The 19,383-nt window shown below is 37.5% G+C and overlaps 1 protein-coding gene across 6 annotated transcripts in view; it reads left to right on the top strand.

Annotated features, from left to right (window-relative positions):
* Window positions 1-19,383, top strand: part of cux1b (cut-like homeobox 1b) — a 497,544-nt gene that overhangs the window by 171,515 nt on the left and 306,646 nt on the right. For all 6 annotated transcript variants that reach the window (XM_039756586.1, XM_039756583.1, XM_039756582.1 and 3 more), the window contains exon 3: window positions 10,378-10,425. In XM_039756586.1, coding sequence (XP_039612520.1) covers window positions 10,378-10,425 — 48 coding nt within the window. The remainder of the gene's footprint in view (window positions 1-10,377; window positions 10,426-19,383) is intronic.

Genomic DNA, 19,383 nt, shown 5'->3' with positions numbered 1-19,383 from the left:
ATTGCAGTTAAATGATATTATGCCATCAACACATCTTGCTTCCTGCATTTTCTTTTACTGCTAAAAGTCATGTAGCATTATTCCTGATACAGGACTCTGATTTCTTTCATAGAAACTCCACTGATTTTTACATTTTCTTAGTGTTCCTGCCATGCAGCTGCATTAATCTCAGGTTTGAATCCTACCCTGCCACTGCCTTCATGAACCTGGATGAATCTGGAAAATTCTTTTTTGAATAAAAGGGTTGAATTTCCATGTTCCAATGATAAGTTAGTGTTATTGGTGATGCCAACGCCAAATCAAGTTGGCTTTCATTGTATGCATATTTGTATATGGAAAGGCATTAAACTTGTGCCCAGTACTGACAGGATAGGCATTAGTTACTCATGATCCTGATTTGAATAAGTGGTTAGCAAATTGAGAGATGGATAAATATGAAACACTGGATAATTTGGAGGGTTTAATAGTCTCCAGCCAAGGTCTCCTATTTTAAAACATACTAGCCAACCCGCGGCGTACCATACGCCGCATAATCGGGCCGTTTTTTTAATGATTTTTAAGCACAGGGAGAAAATTAACATTTGAAAAATCGGTAATGTAATAAATCAGCAAGAAAAGCAACATTGTAACAATGCACGGAACGAACAAACACACAATCGTCCGTGACTGAAAACTGGCGGACTGCCATCGCTCATGTGCCCACCTCCAAGTCGTCACTTGAGTAGTCGTCATCTTTGCACAGTCCAGATGCACCTGTGACTCACGTGGACTTTCCGTGTTCCTGCAGGAGCATCTAAGAAGACGCATGTTTGTTGCGGATGCGAATTGCTGTATGTAGCGTGTAAAACAGTTTGCTATGGCGCACACGGTCGTGCGTCGCAACCGAAAACTCATTTTTTAAAACTTCTTACTTCATTGTGTTTTAACCTCAGTTGTAAAGGATTATTTTAAGGATCCCATAGGATACCCCTCGCAAACCGTTTTACACGCTGCATATGGCGATTCACCTCCGGCGTGGCTCCTTCCTGCGTGCGCTATAGGTGTCTGTCTTGTCGGCGGCTTAGTGAATCCACGGCCCTTCCGGCGTGCTTTCCATGGTTGTCTTGCCTTAGTGAATTATATATATAGATTGCACAGTATTGTCTTTCTAGTGTTTTCTGCCTTTAAGCATTTGTATGACCTCTGTTTTTGACATCCACCTGTCCAATGAGCCTCATGTCTGGCCAGTCATTTGGTAATACTCAAGCCCCATGTCACCGTACGCACTCATCATCTCCTTACAGATTGCTTAAAGTGTTGCCTCTGATACTTTACATGTAATTTTTATTTGTGTGAGTCTGTCCGGAGTCTAAGATTCACAGTGAAATTTCTTGTATGTCGCTGTTTGCTTGCCAGCAGTTCATTAGAATTCTAAAGAAATACTATTGACACTAGTCCCTCCTCTCTTAGGCTAGATTAACAAATGCCAAGTCATTTTAAGGATAAGTGTGCTGCCTTTATAGTACTGTGATGTTCTGGCTAAGAAGATGTTTACTGATTTTGCAGTGTAGGAAAATATTGTATTGTCTGGTTCCTTAAGAAGTAGACTAGATTCATAAACCATCCATCAATTTTCTAACTTCCATTTCATTTGGCATCATGCCAAAGCCAATTCTTTCCTGAAGGGATTTTAAGGCAAAAGCCATGAAGATGGCAGTGCTGTGCAGGATATGCAGTGTGCATTTGTATCATGCTAGTAAACCTAACATGCATACCTTTGGAATGAGGAAACCAGACTTCAGTAGAATGTCTAAAACTGAGCTATGTTTGTAAGGTCACATCATTCAGCAGGGAATCAGAACATGCTATACCTCCAGCAAAATAAAAGATAGACGGAGAAAAGTACTCTTGGCATTCAAGTCCCAGACCTGCCTTTGGCTCTGGTTAATTGCCCCTTTTGGGCAGCCCGCATCAGGACCTCGCAGACAAGCAGCCAAGCAAATATGTGTAGCAGCTGCATGTCAGCCGCTCCAGCTGTGGGGAGGGCCCTGCTGTCATCTTTGCTAGAGTGATGTACTTGATTGCAAACTCACTGTGGAATATTTGGGCAGTCCTGAATGGAGTCATAGGTGGTATGCTTGGATTCCAGGAATACCTGCTTACAGTTAAATGATAACTTTAGTAAGAGTAGGTCTCCCTTCTGAATGGAAAGTAGACATGTGACAGGACAAAATAAAATGATCAATTATAATCATTTAATGTTCTAGAGATAAAACAAATAGGGAGTTTAAGGATTTATGATTAACCTAATAATAAGCTGAATCGGTAGTTTGTCTTTTCCTATAAAATGTAAGTTGTTTTATCAACAAAATAATGATCTTTATTTTACAAAATGTTGTATAGGTAATGTTTTGTTTTAAATTTTAATTCACCACACTAATTTCTCCAGGCACACCTTTACAAGTTTCAAGTAGATAAGGGGTATTGTGATCATTCTCCGTTAAGATAAAAGTAAACTGTATCAAGTGAAATGAAATGATGAGAGTTTGCCTTCAGGCTAGAAGAAAAGTGAGAATGCATGGATCTGTATGTGTGTACACATACCACTGGTTTTTATGCTTGTGTCTTTGTGGCTCAGTGGATGATGTCCTGACTGCAAGGCATATAAGGTCAGCCTGTCCAACTAATGCTGTTCTCTTTGGCCTGGGGCCTGGCTCATTGCCAGTGTTTGTGGGAAGACCTCCTTGATCTCTCCTTGTTAACTAGTTCTGCTTCCTTGCCATCATCTTCAAAGCACTTGAGACATTTAGTCAGCATAACTGGACTTTCCCATCCTCGCCAGCTTCCCTCCAGGAAATGGCACTTCCAATCTGGCCTGACTGTGCTAAAGCTTTGCCAATGTCTCTGGGTAGCTTTTTGCAGAACCGCTGCTGGTGACACAGCACAGCTTCCTTTTCTAAATGGTTTAGTCAGGAAAGATCTGCCTTGCTGACAGACACAATATTTCACTTAATCTGCTTTGCCAACTCATGGTTTTATTTTAAAGCCTCAATCATTCATTAAATTTCTGCATTGAACATCATCTTTATGCTGATGACTTTGTGTTTTATTTATCTCCATAGTTTCTGAAGTGTTTTCCTTACACACTTTCCTGCTGTCTTCTTTTAAGAGACATTAATATTGAGATCATACAAGGTAATGGAAAAACTCCACCATGCCCCTACCAAAATCTGATCAATTTCCCATTTGAATATTATGCCCAGAGAATAAAATGTTGCCGCCAGAGTCCTAATTTAGGTGAAATTGTACGAGGACAAAATGTTCTTCTCCAAGTGACTTCCGGTCTTTTTCAAGGTTCTGCTTCTAATTTATACAACTGTTTTCATTGATTGAGTTGTATTAATCTTTTTGTGTGACTAGTATGACAGTGTTTGTTTTCTTCGTATCTTAAAGCCTTACTGTAAATTCTCCTTTACATTGTGACACTCACTGTTTAGATGTGTCTGTCAACACATTTCTTTAAAAATGTATCTTCATTTCTCTTGAATTTTACATAAACTCCTTGTTTTTACAACTGACTCTTCTTACACAAGCTGTCCTGATAATGTCGGTATCGTAATGTATGACACCTCTGAATATCAGCTCACTCAGGTTTTTTTCTCAATATTTTGTCGTCTGATTTGACATATAAATATTTATGGGCCTTTGTACCCCAAAAATGTTTGGTTCTTTCCTAAACATATTCAGTTTATACTGGCTCCAGTGCTGCTAATACAGTTTACCAAATACCAAATAAACTATGTTGTTGTTATTTTTGAGGCTTTTGCAGCTGGGACCAGAGACAAAATGTCATGCTTTAATTTTATTTTATTTAGCACAATTTGACAGTCCCCATTGGTCATAGGCAAAGAGACATTTCACATCAATATCCTTCTAGAGTACATGCTAACAATTGTATTCCTTTTTTAATCTTGAAATATGACATTTATAGGATAATAATGCTGTATAGTTTATCAATACAAGAATGACTAGCATAGGAAATACCAGGCATTGGTCTGTTTTCATCTTCACACATACTCACTTTCTAATGAGCATGTTGGGATCTTTTATTTTCTCTCTTGTGCAGTTCAGAATCACAAGTAAAGCAAAGTGACTGAACTGCCCCATATGTGCACCAATGTGAGAGCTTCTCCTACTGTGCTTGGTTGCATCCTTGGTTGTGTCCTTAAGCGCACTCTAAAAATAGACCTTGAATTGCGTGCTGCCAGGCAGACCTGCTCATCAGGACTAATTGCATGAAAGCACAGTTTCCTGTTTGTTTCATTACCCACTCCCCATCTGGGCTGCCGTTATCTTCATTACTAGCCCTGCCTCTATTTCTTTCTTTTTTTTTTTGGTCTCCTCCCACCCTGTACCAGAAGTGAGTGCTTAGCTAATGAGTGTGCAATTTAGTAAACTTCATCACCTCTGTATTTCTTATTTTCTCTGATAATCATTTATCTTTTAAGTATTTCCTCACAGCTTGATAGTCAATGATGTGAAAAGGAAAAAGTAATGTTTATAAATGTATGCTATGAACCTGTAGTTTTAACTTGGTTACAAGCAGCCTACCCTTGCTGCTTCCTTAAGTTCTCTTTTGTTATCTCTTGTAGCCTTTGTATTTTCATGTGCCTGCTAACACTTCTCATTGCTGTTGCAGCCAATGAGGTTTAGAGGTTAAGTTTACATTTATTTCTTAGCATTTATTTTTATTTAAAAATAATAAAAACTAAATCTTACAAAATGCAGCTTTGTACTTGTTTTTAAATTTCTTCATTTGGTGCATGAATTGGTTAAGTGACTTGTTCAAGGTTACACGTGGTATTTACAATTCAGTTCTCCGGCTTTTGGGGAACATTTATAAAAACATGGTTCACTTTATAATGCAATGTCATGTGGCAAATTAATATATACCATGATTGTGAAGAAATAACTTCCACTTGAGAAATACTGAACTTGTCCCTTAAGCTGTTCTGGTCCAATTATACAAATGTACAAAGACCTTTTTTTCCCCCTGTAATGTTCATGGTGTAAGTCGATATATAAGGATAAGTTTGTGTTTACCTACAACCATTTTACAGTTTCAAACCTTATGCTGTTATGTTCCGCAGTAACATTTTGGATTTCTCAAGTGATCAAGTCCCATATTCACCATAAAAATGTATAGTAATGTAAATTCTGACCTAATGTTTCAATACAAAAATAAAATGAGTAACAAATTAAAAGTTGCTTGCCTCAAAGTATCAGAAATTAAACAAGTGAGTTGTATGTAGTGGAACATAATTATGATAGCAATAACAGAAACCTGGTTAACTAACAAAGATATGGAGGAGTATAACAGAGAAGGATACACATTTTTAGGAGGATGGACAGTACAGAAAAGAAGGTGGGGTTGCTGTTTATTTCAAACCGAATTTTAATGCAGGTCCTCATCAGCCACTGTAAAAGCCTCACACTATTCCAGTGTGGTGCTGAGGTGTGATCTGTTACAGGGCTACACTCTGGTCCCAATCTGGGTGGTTTGTTGTGTGGTGGGTGCAGCAACATGCTATAATCAGTGCATGCTCCCAACCATCCCCCACCCCCCATTCCCCCTTCCGTTGGATGATGAGCCCTGTCTTAGTGAGGACATTTGGCTTCATCTGGAAAGATCTATTAGGGAAAGAGGCCTTATTTTAAGAGTGTGTTATAGACCACCCAATGTAAAAGGCAAGTTTAACAGAGGGGATATTATAGTCATGGGTTTAACTACTTGAATATTAACTGGGATAGTCTTGCAAACAGCAGAGTTTATAGATGTAATCAGTGATTGTTTTTTAACACAGTGTGAAGGGTGAAACTTGTCTAGATTTAGTATTTTGTAAAACAATCAGGATAGAATTGAGGATATAGAGGTGTTTGAACCACTTGACTCAACTGACTATAATATAATGCAGTCCTCAGTGTTTTGGAAGATTGCGGATGCTAAGACTGGGATAAATGTTTAAGTGTGGGGACAGCTGAGGAGCAATGGAAGATTTAAAAGTAGGTTTTAAAAAGTTTTACATATAATGCAGGATGGGGCCATATGTAAATTTGAAATTAGTAGGAAAATTAAAAAATATCTTTTTTTTTTTTTTTAAATATATTTGCAAGAAGCCTAAAGTAAGATAATAATAAAAATAAAATAGAAACGTATGACAATACAGTAAGTATAATTAATATTGCCTTAGTGTAAACCTTTGTAACAATCTGTAATACACAATATCTGAAGAAGATATTTAGAAAAAATTTTCTATTTTTTTACCTCATGAAATTTTTCTATAAAATTTCATTATAGACAACATTTCTTGTAAATATTCTGTCTGAGTTTCGCAAGAGTTTGCCTTGTTCAGGACCATCTACAACCTTGACAACAACATCTGGATAACTTCTCACTCTTGATAATGCAACATATAACTGACCATGGCTGAATACTGGTTCTGGCAAGTAAATGCCAACTTTTTGTAAGGTTTGCTCTTTTGAGTCTCTCTTTTAGCATTTTTCTGACGCTCTTTTTTTTTTCTTCAATCGATCTATTTGTTCATATTTTTTTTTGTCTTTCAGCCTTTCTTTTGTTGATGTTTACTTGTTGAGCTGACCGTTCTTCCAGGAGATGTTACTTATATAGGATTTGATTGTCTGTGCCTTTTGTCCTACTTGACGTGTCCTTTTTTTTCCGGGTGGCATGTTGTTAGTAGATATGTCCAAAATATTTTCTCTTACAGTAATACTGGCTTGTATGTGGCTGTAATATGCGTCAGTGTATTGTGTGCCTTTAAATTTCTCTCGCAGTAATACTGGTTTGTATTTCCGTAAAATGCCTGTAATTTTCTCTGACAGTAATACTGGCTTTGATTTCTGTAATATGACTTTAATTTTCTGTCAAAACAGTGGGCAATCAGCAGAGTGTCCCCAGCAACTGATGTAATGTGTGGCGTGCAGTTGATAATCGTGACTGTGTCGTCTCCCCAGCAAGTACTGTGCAGTTTCTGAGTTATTGTATGTGTGGCGTCTCCACAGCAATGGATTTTATGTGCGCAGCCAGACTACCTAATCAGCACTCTCCCCAGCAATGATATCTTTTATTTGCTTATCATGCGCTGCCGCGGCAAGGCAATTCACTGTGTGCCCAGCTTCCAGTGTGTGTGCTTTATTTGTTTATTATGCGCTGCCGCGGATAGGCCATTCACTGTGTGCCCGGCTTCGAGTCTGTGTGCGACCAAGATGCCGTGCACATGGGCGGGGCATGGTGCGATGTGCGTTGTGGCCCCGCGCATGCGCACTTCACCAGAAGACACACACACGGACACCTGGACGCACACAGGGCTTTTATTAAAGTGGATGATTTGAATTGAAATATAAGTAATAAATTGGTTAAGTTTGCAGGTGATATTTTAGCTGGGTGGATTAGAAGATAATCTAGAACTTCTTGAATCACTACAGAAGGATTTAGACAGTTTACAGGCTGGGGCAGATTTGTGACAGATGATATTTAATGTAGGTAAATGTAAAGAATTACATGTAGGAAGTAAACATGTTCAGTTTTATTACACAGTGTAAGGTCTGAAAATTGAAAATACACCTTATGAGAAGGATTTAGGAGTTGTAGTGGACTTGACACTGTCAACAGTATTTGGAAGCCTTTTTATTAAGAAGGCTAACAGAATGTTAGGTTACGTAGCACGATGTATAGAGTACAAGACCAAGGAGCTTATACTCAAATTTTATAATGCACTTGGGGAGACCTCATCTGGAGTATTGTGTGCAGTTTTAGTCTCCAGGCTACTAAAATGGCATAGCAGAGCTGGGAGAAGTCCAGAGAAGATGAACAAGGCTGATTACAGGGCTACAGGGGCTGAATTATGAGGAAAGTTTAAAAACTTAAAAGCCTTTTCAGTTTAAGCAAAAGAAGATTAAGAGGAGACATGATTGAAGTGTTTAAAATTATGAAGGAAATTAGTACAGTGGATCAAGACTTTTTTTAAAATGAGTTCATCAAGAACACAGGGACACAGTTGGAAACTTGTTAAAGGGTAAATTTCGCACATTGTTTTTTCTTTACACAGAGAACCATAGACACTTGGAATAATTTACCAAGTAGTGTGGTTGATAGTAGGACTTAAGGGACTTTAAAAAAAACAAGACTTGGATGTTATTTTAGAACAGTTAAGTGGATTAAAATGGCGAGTTTTGTTCCACTGAATGTCTTGTTATTGTCTAGATTGTTCTAATGTTCTTTATGACTCTGTGTTTGGTTTGATGGGTTACACTGTCCCATTTTTGTTGATTTACAGTATAATCACAATGTGGACTTGATAGGTTTTCCAGACAAAGTCTGTGCCCTTAATAAAGAGCTTAATCAAACTTTCAATATACTCAAGGCATTTTCATAACCTTTTTCAACAGGCTGTTACTGCATATCACAAAAATATATGTTAGATGTTATTAGGCTATTCCACAGAGGAATCTAAATGGATACTTTAAAATATGTTTCATTCTGAACATTTTTTGTAATTAATGAATTGATTACCGTAACTTTTTTTTATGAATAAGATGATGATTTAAAGTAATTTTATAAACACTAGCCATTCTGGCATTAGAAATTCCTACCTGCCTTAATGGCAGTATCACACCTTCAGAAATTATGCTTCAGTTTTGTAAGACGTCTTCAATGTTCTAGCCTAAAATTTGAATTTTCATAGAAATGAACGAATTATAGTTGTGCATATCAAAGTATTTTGATATTGTCATTTTAGGGGTTTCTGGCATCTACCTTGGTCTGTTTATCACAACTTTCTCAGAATAGGTGTGTAATTTTTTTACTAATGTTAAAACAAGCATACTATTTTAAGGGCACAATGAATCAATATTGTCTCCATGTCAATTCTCATTAGTCATTTTTTTCTTTCTTGTCTTGGTAACCATATCCGTGTCTTGCTGATTGCTTGCACTCATTTGTGCTGGGTTATTTCTTTGTCAGACACTGTGGGCTGCTGTGCCCTTTGTGCCTTGCACTCCAAGGGCTTTGACCTCATTCCCAGACAGAGGGGGAAGAGTCGTCTTCCAAATGGAGCCCTTTGTTCATTCACTTTATTCACGGTTGAAGGTTAATACATTCAGTCTCATCACAATCCAGCCAGGCCTAAGTGAGTTCTTTTTCTTTTATCATGTGCCCTTAGGCTTAGGTCTGCCAAGTCTACCAAATACATAGACTGAAAACTGTAAATAAATGGTCTATGTAAGAAACAAATGTCTGCTGGCATATCACCTTACTAAATGAAAATACTGTATCAGTTTGTTCCAGGTTAAAATTTGTCTTTGAGAATCCTGCAGGGGTGGTGTCCGCTTAACTGATTGGTTCTAGTGCAATACCCAATCTGTTACAGGCAGGATAGCTACATTGCACCAACTGAATATTCGTGTAATTACCAGTTTTAGTAAATGGCACTGTTGCTGTTGTCCTAACTCATCTCTTTATATTATGAGTTGGTACATTAAGTGCTTTTTATGTATGCATCCTCAATATTAGGTCCAGCATAATTGGTAGATGCTTACGTAGCCCTCAGGGACAATTAAACACTATTGCACCATTAGAATCCACTTAAAACGTTTTCAGTTTTTCTTCCCCCCATTGACTTCAATAGATTAATTGATACGATGCAATTCACTTTTCTTTGATAAATATGGTGGAAATTCACTTAGAATGTATTATGGATGAGCAGGTTGACTTTTGGTGATTTCTGTGATTTTGCTGAAATTCCACAGAGTTTGCTCATCACTAATCACAAGGTACACCTACAATAACTTAACAGTACACCAGGCTAATTTGTAATCACCAGTTAACATAGCCAACATGTCTAGACTACCAAGTGAAAATTCAGTGAAAACATTGCAACAATATACTGTATAAATACTGCTAAATCAGTGGACACAATTTAAATTTATCCTCATGGAGGTATAAGCCTATGTTTGTGCCACCTTATTTTCTTATACATTCTTTGTTTTGCTGATAATTTAGATTTGTCTAAACGTTTAATAAGTATAGTATTGCTTGCATGTGGGCAAACTGGCATCTGTAATCATCTAGGGACACCCTCTACCATATTGCAAGGTCATTTTAGGTGTATGACAGGTGGAGTTACACAGTTTTCAGCAGTTAGCTTCTGTCAGAATAGTGGATCTTTAATGGTGTCCGTGTTTTAGTCCTAGAAGTTGGAGATATGTTGACGGGCTTGGGTGATATTATTCACATTTTTTTCCGACTCTGATTGACCTGTAGTCTTCTTAAAGGTGAATAGAGTGTTGATTACTTTTTCCTGTTTTTCTCTCTCCCCACAGGATCTCCGCAAGCAGGTAGCTCCATTACTAAAGAGCTTCCAGGCAGAAGTGAGTATGAAGTGTTCTTGTTATTCAAAATGGACTTCAGTGTGAAATTCCTAATTGAAGAGGGAACAGTAGATCTGCTGTAGCACAAGAGTTTGTAACATAACTGAAATATTAATATAGTCTGAGTAGGTGAAACTGTAGCATTAACTCCATTGCAGTGACCCAGGATACGGAAATAAAAGAAGAAGGTGGTGGAGCAGCCCACGTCCTAAGACACAATGTGCTATACGACTGCATTTTGTATTTGTATTTCTTCTTTGCATGTAAGAGTCCTGTTGCTTTTAGTTGTTTACCGTTTTGTAGCTGGAACCTTAGTTAGTTTCTAAATATATACAGTGCAAGTTTAGACTGACAGAGGTTCAGTGGCCAGCTACATTCTACTTCAAATTATTTGGTAAAATACTTTGGTGAGCATATTGAGAATTTAGCTTTATTAACTGACTGTTATCTTTAATGTTGGTTGGGTGTTGTCATATTTTGAAAATATCCTTTTTATAAATTAAAAAATTGAATGAACAAACAACAGCAGTAATATATTTCTGGGTATCAGGACAAACCTTTGTAATTCTCTCACCTGTTTACTGAGAATACAAAATGAAATTATTAATGCTGCTAAAATAATTATTTCATTTAAGTTGAGGTACATTTTCGTAATAAACAGTTCATCTCTTCCAGCAATGATTTTTATGTCTTCTTTGATGTTTAAAGTACAGATCTTTATATTCTAAGCAATATTCTAGTTTAAACAGTGCTTTGTATCTAATGATTATGATGGTTCCTTTATTGGACATGTCTTATAAAGCAAAGAGCATTGATATTTTAACAACAATTTCGTGAACACTCTACCCTTAAGAATTCAGATCTCTTGCAGTTGAAAATAAGTGCTGTTTTATGAGTACTGATTCCTTATTAATAAATGATATTGAACAAGTAAAAACCATTTTAGGACTCCTCCAAACCAGGACAAATATTTTCAATGAAAATGATGCTGCATAAATTGACAGCTGAAAAAATCTAGAATTGTACTTTCATTAAAGACAGGACCAGGAAAATGTAAAATGATGCAAATATAATATCAAACTAGATTTGATTTAAAATCAGTTCAGCAGAACTGTAAAAACAGAAAAGGTACTGCACTTGAAACTGTTTGGTTGATCAATTAAGGTTGTATCTGCTGGATATTATGGGTTAGTCTGGAAGGTACAGAGGTGAAGCAGATTGCAGTGTAGATATATCTCCAAAATATGTAGGAGGTAAACAAAAACTGAAGAGAGGCTACATGTAAAGTGGTCACACAGGCAAGGTAAAACTTCCTCCTAGAGCAGGGCTACTCGACTCCAATCCTGGAGGTCCACAGAGATGGCACTTTTTGATTCCGCCAAGTTTGGTAATTACTGTAGATGCCAGGCCCAGAAGATAATGAAACTTGGTATTTAATTATATGGCTTGTTAGTGATTTCATTGTTCCAAGACAAATCTTTATCACGCATTAGATTTTTTTTGGTTTCCTGAGGACATTACCGATATGTTTTGTGGTCCGGAACAGACTTGAGTCTCTTGTCTCTTTACTGGATTGTGTTTTTCTCTCTGTCCTGTAATATTGAGAGCTTGGCTGCATTCTGCACCCATTCACTTCATTAAGATGCCTTGCTATTAAAAGACCAAAATGGAGAAAAATGTTTTCCTTTTAAATGATAATGTGCAAGTGTTGATGGGGCCTAAGAATTCAGGAAATAGTTTGAACCTTTATGTACTTACTTAAAGCTAAAACATGTAATTAAGAGTTATTACTTATAACAAATGAGTTAACTAAGACAAAGCCCAAAAGCATATTGCATTAGTTATCCATAAATTAATTCTACTTAAAAATTTGATTAAAAACAGTATCCTGCAGCCACTGCAGACCCCCAAGGCTTGAGTTGAGCACTCCTGTCCTAAGGTGTTTGTTGAAAACAAAAGGAGTTACTGTACCTTAGTTTTTCAGTTCAGGGTAAGATGGAATCTGTGCAGTAATAACCTTGAATATATAGAAATAAGTTACCCCTCAGTGTACAATGGATCATTGTTGTAACATGCCCGGGGCTGACAGCGACCAGTATAGTGGCTGCCTCTGCTGGACATTATAGATCCATATAAGAAAGCGACTCTGGCAAAAGCTTAATTGTAATGCAAAAGAATTACCAGCGTATTAAATGTATTTATAAATGAGTATAGGTAAGCATGTTAACTGCCACCAGCTGTAGGCTAAGAAGATAGAAATTTATCATTTTTGGATTTCATTTTGCGTTTGTTCTCCTGCATGCAGTCAAAGTGCAGGCCCCTGATAATTTACAGAAACTTAGAATCATGTCTGCAGAATTTGCTGCAGTATGTAATAAAAAACATTGGTCTTACTCAGTTTATAATGCAGTTAGCATTTTTATACATATCAGTAATATTTTCAGAATTTTAGCAGCTTTGTAATATTATTTGCACATACAGATGTTAAATGTTGACATGCTTTAATACTTTATTATATATATGCAGTATATACTATATATGTTATTTTAACAAAAGGGTTCTACCAACAAAAAATACTCTCTCTTTATTAGCCCTTTAGTGACTGTTTGTACTATGTACCTTTGCATCTGTGTAAATGGCAATGTATTACCATTAGGTGGGTGCACATTTTGTTAGACACACAAGACACACAGAGGCAGTCACTGAGTCTTAGCTCAATCACACCATTTCACAGCCTCTGAAGTACTGTGCCGGTGGAACATGTTATTAGTGTCCTGTTATTAGACTTCCTAGCTTGCAGCCATGTTTAAATTGCTTCCTTGTGAGAAAAAATTGAGTTAAAACAGGGCTAATGGGAGCCAGCCAGACATGCATAAACTTTTGTATTGATGATAGGCCTTGCTCTTCTTGGCCACCGTCTTTCCTGCCAGTTTTGCAGCTTACGGGTGGTCATGGTCTGGAGGGAAGGTTGTCACCTCTTTTGTAGTTCATATTAGATAGACCTGAGTATCATAATGCTGTAAATCTAACTTTATGTAGCAAATGAATGGTATTTTGCATTTCTTTTCCTACTATCTGAGTTGCAGGACATGGCACATGATATATTCCTTTATAAGCTGCATCTAGTACGAAATTCCTTTAGTGGAAACTAACTGTGGTGTCAGAAATGTCAAAGATGGTTGTTACTAATCATACATAATTTTGTATTTCACATTTCTTTGATTTTTTCATTGATGCATGTTTGACTTTAAAGCTGCAGTGAAAGTTTTTAAACTTGGGTATTGTTTATGTTCGTAGTGCTAGTTTTGTTGGTGTCATTTGATTTTGATTGTATCTTCAGTCTTTCAGTGTGTATATTCCTGTCCGTACTGCCTTAAACAGTAAACTAATTTAATTTTACATTTTTCAAAGTATGACCAGAGTGGAGTCCATGCCTATAAGTGATTCCAATAAGCAGCAGAAGGTGTACACAGATGTACAGTTGTGCTTGAAAGTTTGTGAACCCTTTAGAATTTTCTATATTTCTGCATAAATATGACCTAAAACATCATCCGTTTTTCACTCAAATCCTAAAAGTAGATAAAGAGAAACCAGTTAAACAAATGAGACAAAAATATTATACTTGGTCATTTATTAATTAAGGAAAATGATTGAATATTACATATTTCTGAGTGGCAAAAGTATGTGAACCTTTGCTTTCAGTATCTGGTGTGACCTCCCCCTTTGCAGCAATAACTGGAACTAAACGTTTCTGGTAACTTTTGATCATTCCTGCACACTGGCTTGGAGGAATTTTAGCCCATTCCTCTGTAGAGAACAGCTTCAGCAATGAGATGTTGGTGGGTTTCCTCACATTAACTGCTCACTTCAGGTCCCTCCACAACATTTCGATTGGCTTAAGGTCAGGACTTTGACTTGGCCATTCCAAAACATTAACTTTATTCTTCTTTAACCATTCCTTGGTAGAATGACTTGTGTGCTTAGGGTCGTTGTCTACCTTTTCTTGAGATTCAGTTCATGGACAGATGTCCTGACATTTTCCTTTCAATTCTCTGATATAATTCAGAATTCATTGTTCCATCAATGAAGGCAAGCCATCCTGGTCCAGATGCAGCAAAACAGGCCCAAACCATGATACTACCACCACCATGTTCCACAGATGGGATAAGGTTCTTATGCTGGAATGCAGTGTTTTCCTTTCTCCAAACATAACGCTTTTCATTTAAACCAAAAAGTTCTATTTTGGTCTCATCTGTCCACAAAGCATTCTTCCAATAGCTTTTTGGTTTGTCCACATGATCTTTAGCAAACTGCAGACGAGCAGCAGTGTTATTTTTTGGAGAGCAGTGGCTTTCTCCTTGGAACCCTACCATGCACACCATTGTTGTTCAGTGTTCTCCTGATGGTGGATTCATGAACATGAACATTAGCCAATGTGAAAGAGGCCTTCAGCTGCTTTGAAGTTACCCTGGGGTCCTTTGTGACCTCGCCGATTATTACACACCTTGCTCTTGGAGTGATCTTTGTTGGTTGACCACTCCTGGGGAGGGTAACAATGGTCTTGAATTTCCCCCATTTGTACACAATCTGTCTTGACTGTGGATTGGTGGAGTCCAAACTCTTTAGAGATGGTGTTGTAACCTTTTCCAGCCTGATGAGCATCAACATTTCTTTTTCTGAGGTCCTCAGAAATCTCCAAGTTCCACAAACTTGTGTTGTGAAGAGCAGACTTTGATAGATCCCTGTTCTTTAAATAACACACGGTGCCCACTCACACCTGATTGTCATCCCATTGATTGAAAACAGCTCAGTCTAATTCCACCTTCAAACTAACTGCTAATCCTTGAGGTTCACATACTTTTTCCACTCAAAAATATGTAATATTTGATCATTTTCCTCAATAAATAAATGACCAAGTATAATATTTTGTCTCATTTGTTTAACTGGTTTCTCTTTATCTGCTTTTAGGACTTGAGTGAAAATCTGATGATGTTTTAGGTCATATTTAGGCAGAAATATAGAAAATTCTAAAGGGTTCATAAACTTTCAAGCACAACTGTATTTTTCAAAACTGTTTTTCCTAGGATTTTGTTTTATCATTTACACATTTCTGTCCAGTATGTTTAGTTCAACAATGTATTGATTAATTAACTGCTTTAAATTAAATATTGAAAGTAGTTTAGCTACTGTACTTTTGAAAACTCAACCACTCCATCTCTCTTCTAGTTTATAAGGTTATAATTATTTCTAAAAATTGTCCTGTTGTTATGTTGCATTAGGGTACACACTGCTTAAACCTTGACTTGAAAGTTTTCTATCTGGAGTTTTGTTCTCTCTATGTTCACATGCAGTTTGCCCCAAAAATGTGCTGTTAGATTGACTTAGAGCATCAAAATTTGCCCTGTGTGAATAGTGCCTATATTAAATTTCCATCCCTTTAATTTTTAACCTTGAGCTCATCTTTGCAATCATAGTCTTTTACTCACTGCAACTTTATTCCTGATACATTGGGCATGCAAATAGGAATTTTACTGCAGTCTATACATGTTACTTACCAGGAAATGACATTCATGTCTCTCGTGGCTCTTCCTATGAAATTAATAGACTGATTGGGAGAGCATGAGGGGTCATGAGGTCGCTGGAAAGGGTTGGGGGCCGCTCCCTATATCTATGCAAAAGGATGATGGTCCAGGTCTTTTAGAGTCCTTGTTCTTCCTGTCTTACTATATGGTTGCGAGACATGGATGCTATCCATTGACCTGAGACAAAGACTGGACTCTTTCGGTATTGTGTCTCTTCAGAGAATCCTTGGGTACCGCTGGTGTGACTTTGTGTCGAATAAGTGGTTACTCATGGAGTTGTGAATGAGTCACATTAACTGCATTGTGAGGGAGAGTCAGTTATGGCACTATTGCCATGTGGCGCGATTCCCCGAGGGTGATCCGGTTCGCTTGAGGACTCAAGTGGTTGGACCAGACCGAGGGGATGCCCACGTAATACCTGGCTGCGGCAGATAGAGTGTCATTTCTGGAGAGTGGGACTGGGCCGCGTGTCTTCCTGGGGGGTTGCAAGCCAGGATCCCAAGCTGTTATGTTGTGTGTTGGGTGCAGCACCGCACTGTACCAGTGCATGCTCCCCAACCTGACTTGACCTACACATGTGACAATATTACTAATGTGACTACTTCTAAAGCAATTTCAAAAAATTTATTTTTTCTATTAAAGATGTCCCTCTACCTTACCAACAACCATTTTTTCTTTCCCCATCATAATTTTTCTCGCCAAAGTTTTATGAAAAAAGTTAACAATCTCCAATGTTATGTTTTAGGTTTGGGTTTAGATATCGAGCAACAACAATAGAATAATAACCTAAACAAAAGAGTAGAGCAGAGTAAATTGCTGAATAGATTGAATATGGACCATTAGATGATTTGACAGTTTTTTAAAGATGTTGGCTGCATAGAACCTTGTCAGTATAGTGACTCTGGCAAACCCAAAAATAACAGCAATGCTAATAGATCATGAATAAGGTAATCTTCTTTATTTCTTCTGGTTAGTCCACTACACAGCACACTGGAGTGTACAAATGTTTCATTTCAGATATTAGATTAGCTCCAGTGGGCACAGTTACAGGATTCATAAACCTTTCGACATCCTAATGGAGTTCCAAATATTCTTATCCTTTATCTTAATCAGATGTTTTTTGCCTCAGTGCTAAGGATTGTGTGTATTTGAGTATCAATAAATTTTCTTTTGAAACATTAAAATGCAATCAATTGAATATATTTACGAACCATGTGTGCTAAATGAGGGTAGTAAAAGTGCCCTGTATTGAATTTACCGATGCTGTATATAAATGGGTCTTTTTCTAGCATGAAGTATAGATAATAAGATGAGATTTCAAATCATGTTGTAGTGGCCACAAGCACTGATGCCAGGTTTTTTGGTGGCACACTTATACATATATGAGTGCCTGTGAGAGGTTGCCTGAATGGTTTCTCTTTGTAATTGGAAACAGTCTCTTCATTTTGCTGCAATGGGGCTGTCTTCTCTTACTGTTGAGAGATGAGGGAGTATAACCTTCCGTCACATAGGAAATAAATGGTGGAGAGGAAAGCCAAATTTAATTTGAGTCAGATATCTTGCAGATCAGACCTCTGTTTGGTGGAAGCTGACCAAGTGCATGAAAGAGAGAGGGAGAAGTGGAGGTGGGGGGAAGACTCGGCAGGTCATTAATCACTGTCAGTCCATTTCTCAAACTTCCAGCAAGAGAGTGCTGCTCTCCCCTGCATATAAACTGTGGGCTGTATGCTCATGTCTCTTGCCTGGCACCTCTCTTTCATGCATTGCCACATTCTCTTGAATTAAGAAAGTTCCACCTCATTTTATTTAGACTCATGCTTCCCTGCATCTTGGCTGCTCTTTTATTATAAAACCTTTTTTCTGATTTTTACAAAACCAGAAAAGTCACCAACAATATTACAGACAAATCTCATTAAAAGAATTTTCAACATATGAACTTGTGTGCGTTCTTGCATGCATGTCACCCTGTGCTTCACACCTTAATGATAACCCTGCACTCCTGTTCCTCATTATTCTGTGATTTTAAGAAAGCAAGCACTTAAAACAATGAACAGAAAAGAACTATCTGGCACAAGTGAATACCAGTAATTGGTCAGTTGCTGTTATCAGCAGCTCTGCCGCTATAAATACAGAGAACTTCAGACAGGAAATCCCTAATAAGAAATCAAGTGCAGATGGGATTTAATAAAAAAGAAAAATAATGTTGGCTTCTGAGAGTCTCTAAAAATACCTTTCATGCCTTGAGTACAGCGCCTCTGTCTGCTTTCTTTTGTTGATCAAGAGATGTTTTGCCTTTTTCCAGCCAGAGTCCCCTGAGCACCTTGTGTTCATCTGAATATCTCACACTAGAAAGTCTCACACACACATTATTGTTTTTTTAAAGATAAAGTCTTCCAACCTAGCATGGCCAATAAGCAAGTTACTCCTTTATGATTTTCTTTTGTTGTATTTTTTTTTTTAATATAGATGCTCTGAATTTTGCTGTTCACCTGTTTGGTCGCAAACTGCTGCAATCAAAATTTTCAGTGATGAATCCATCCTTCATAACTGAGTTTGGGTTCAGAAATTTCTATTTGATGCTGATGTCAGTTTTGACACTTCAAGACTAACCAGAATTTGGTATTAGTTGACTCTTTTTGGCCAAAAGTGGAGTTTCACATTCATCCATATTTCAAAACTTAATTATTACTACCGAGACTTACTGGAGGAGCACTGACCTGTAGTTAAGTCTTTTACAACTCCTTTGTGAAATTTGCCTTGGGTTTCAAACCAGTGGTCATTCCCCACAAACACCACAAAAGAATCAGTCCCTGCAGAGACATTGCCTAGGCTGAGATCCCTAGAGGCGTGAGGCTGCAGTGCTTTCCATCTTGCTCCCTTTGTTAAAACATAGTTTGCATTTCAAAAATTATATAAAAGAGTATATTTTGAACAATAGATGTTCTTGCCAGTGAGCTCTGTTGGGGATACGAGGTCTATATTTGTAGTTCTAGCTGGCAGCAGATTTACTATTTGCTAGCTTCCGGTGGCTATGAGTGACTTCAAGGAAACTGAAGCTGTTAACAGCCTCTATTGGTACAGACCAGTGGTCTACAATTTTGTGCTCCCAACAAGACCCAACCCTTGTATCGGACACAATGTTATTGAAATGGTAACATCCACACTCAATCACCGCCAATTTTTTGTCCTTTTATGTTACTTATCACATTTTCATCACCTCGTGCTAAACATGTAGAATTATGAATGGTAGAAAATCCTAGATGTAGAGCAGAAACACTGCCATTATATCCAGCCAAATCTTCCAATAAAATCTTGTTGTGGTTAATGTTTCTTCTAAAAAATTGTTAGTGGCTGACTGTGATTGCAGATGGAGGTT

This window comes from Polypterus senegalus, chromosome 6 (genome assembly GCF_016835505.1).
Source record: "Polypterus senegalus isolate Bchr_013 chromosome 6, ASM1683550v1, whole genome shotgun sequence".
Taxonomy (NCBI): domain Eukaryota; kingdom Metazoa; phylum Chordata; class Cladistia; order Polypteriformes; family Polypteridae; genus Polypterus; species Polypterus senegalus.
This window is presented reverse-complemented; position numbering and strand designations above follow the sequence as displayed.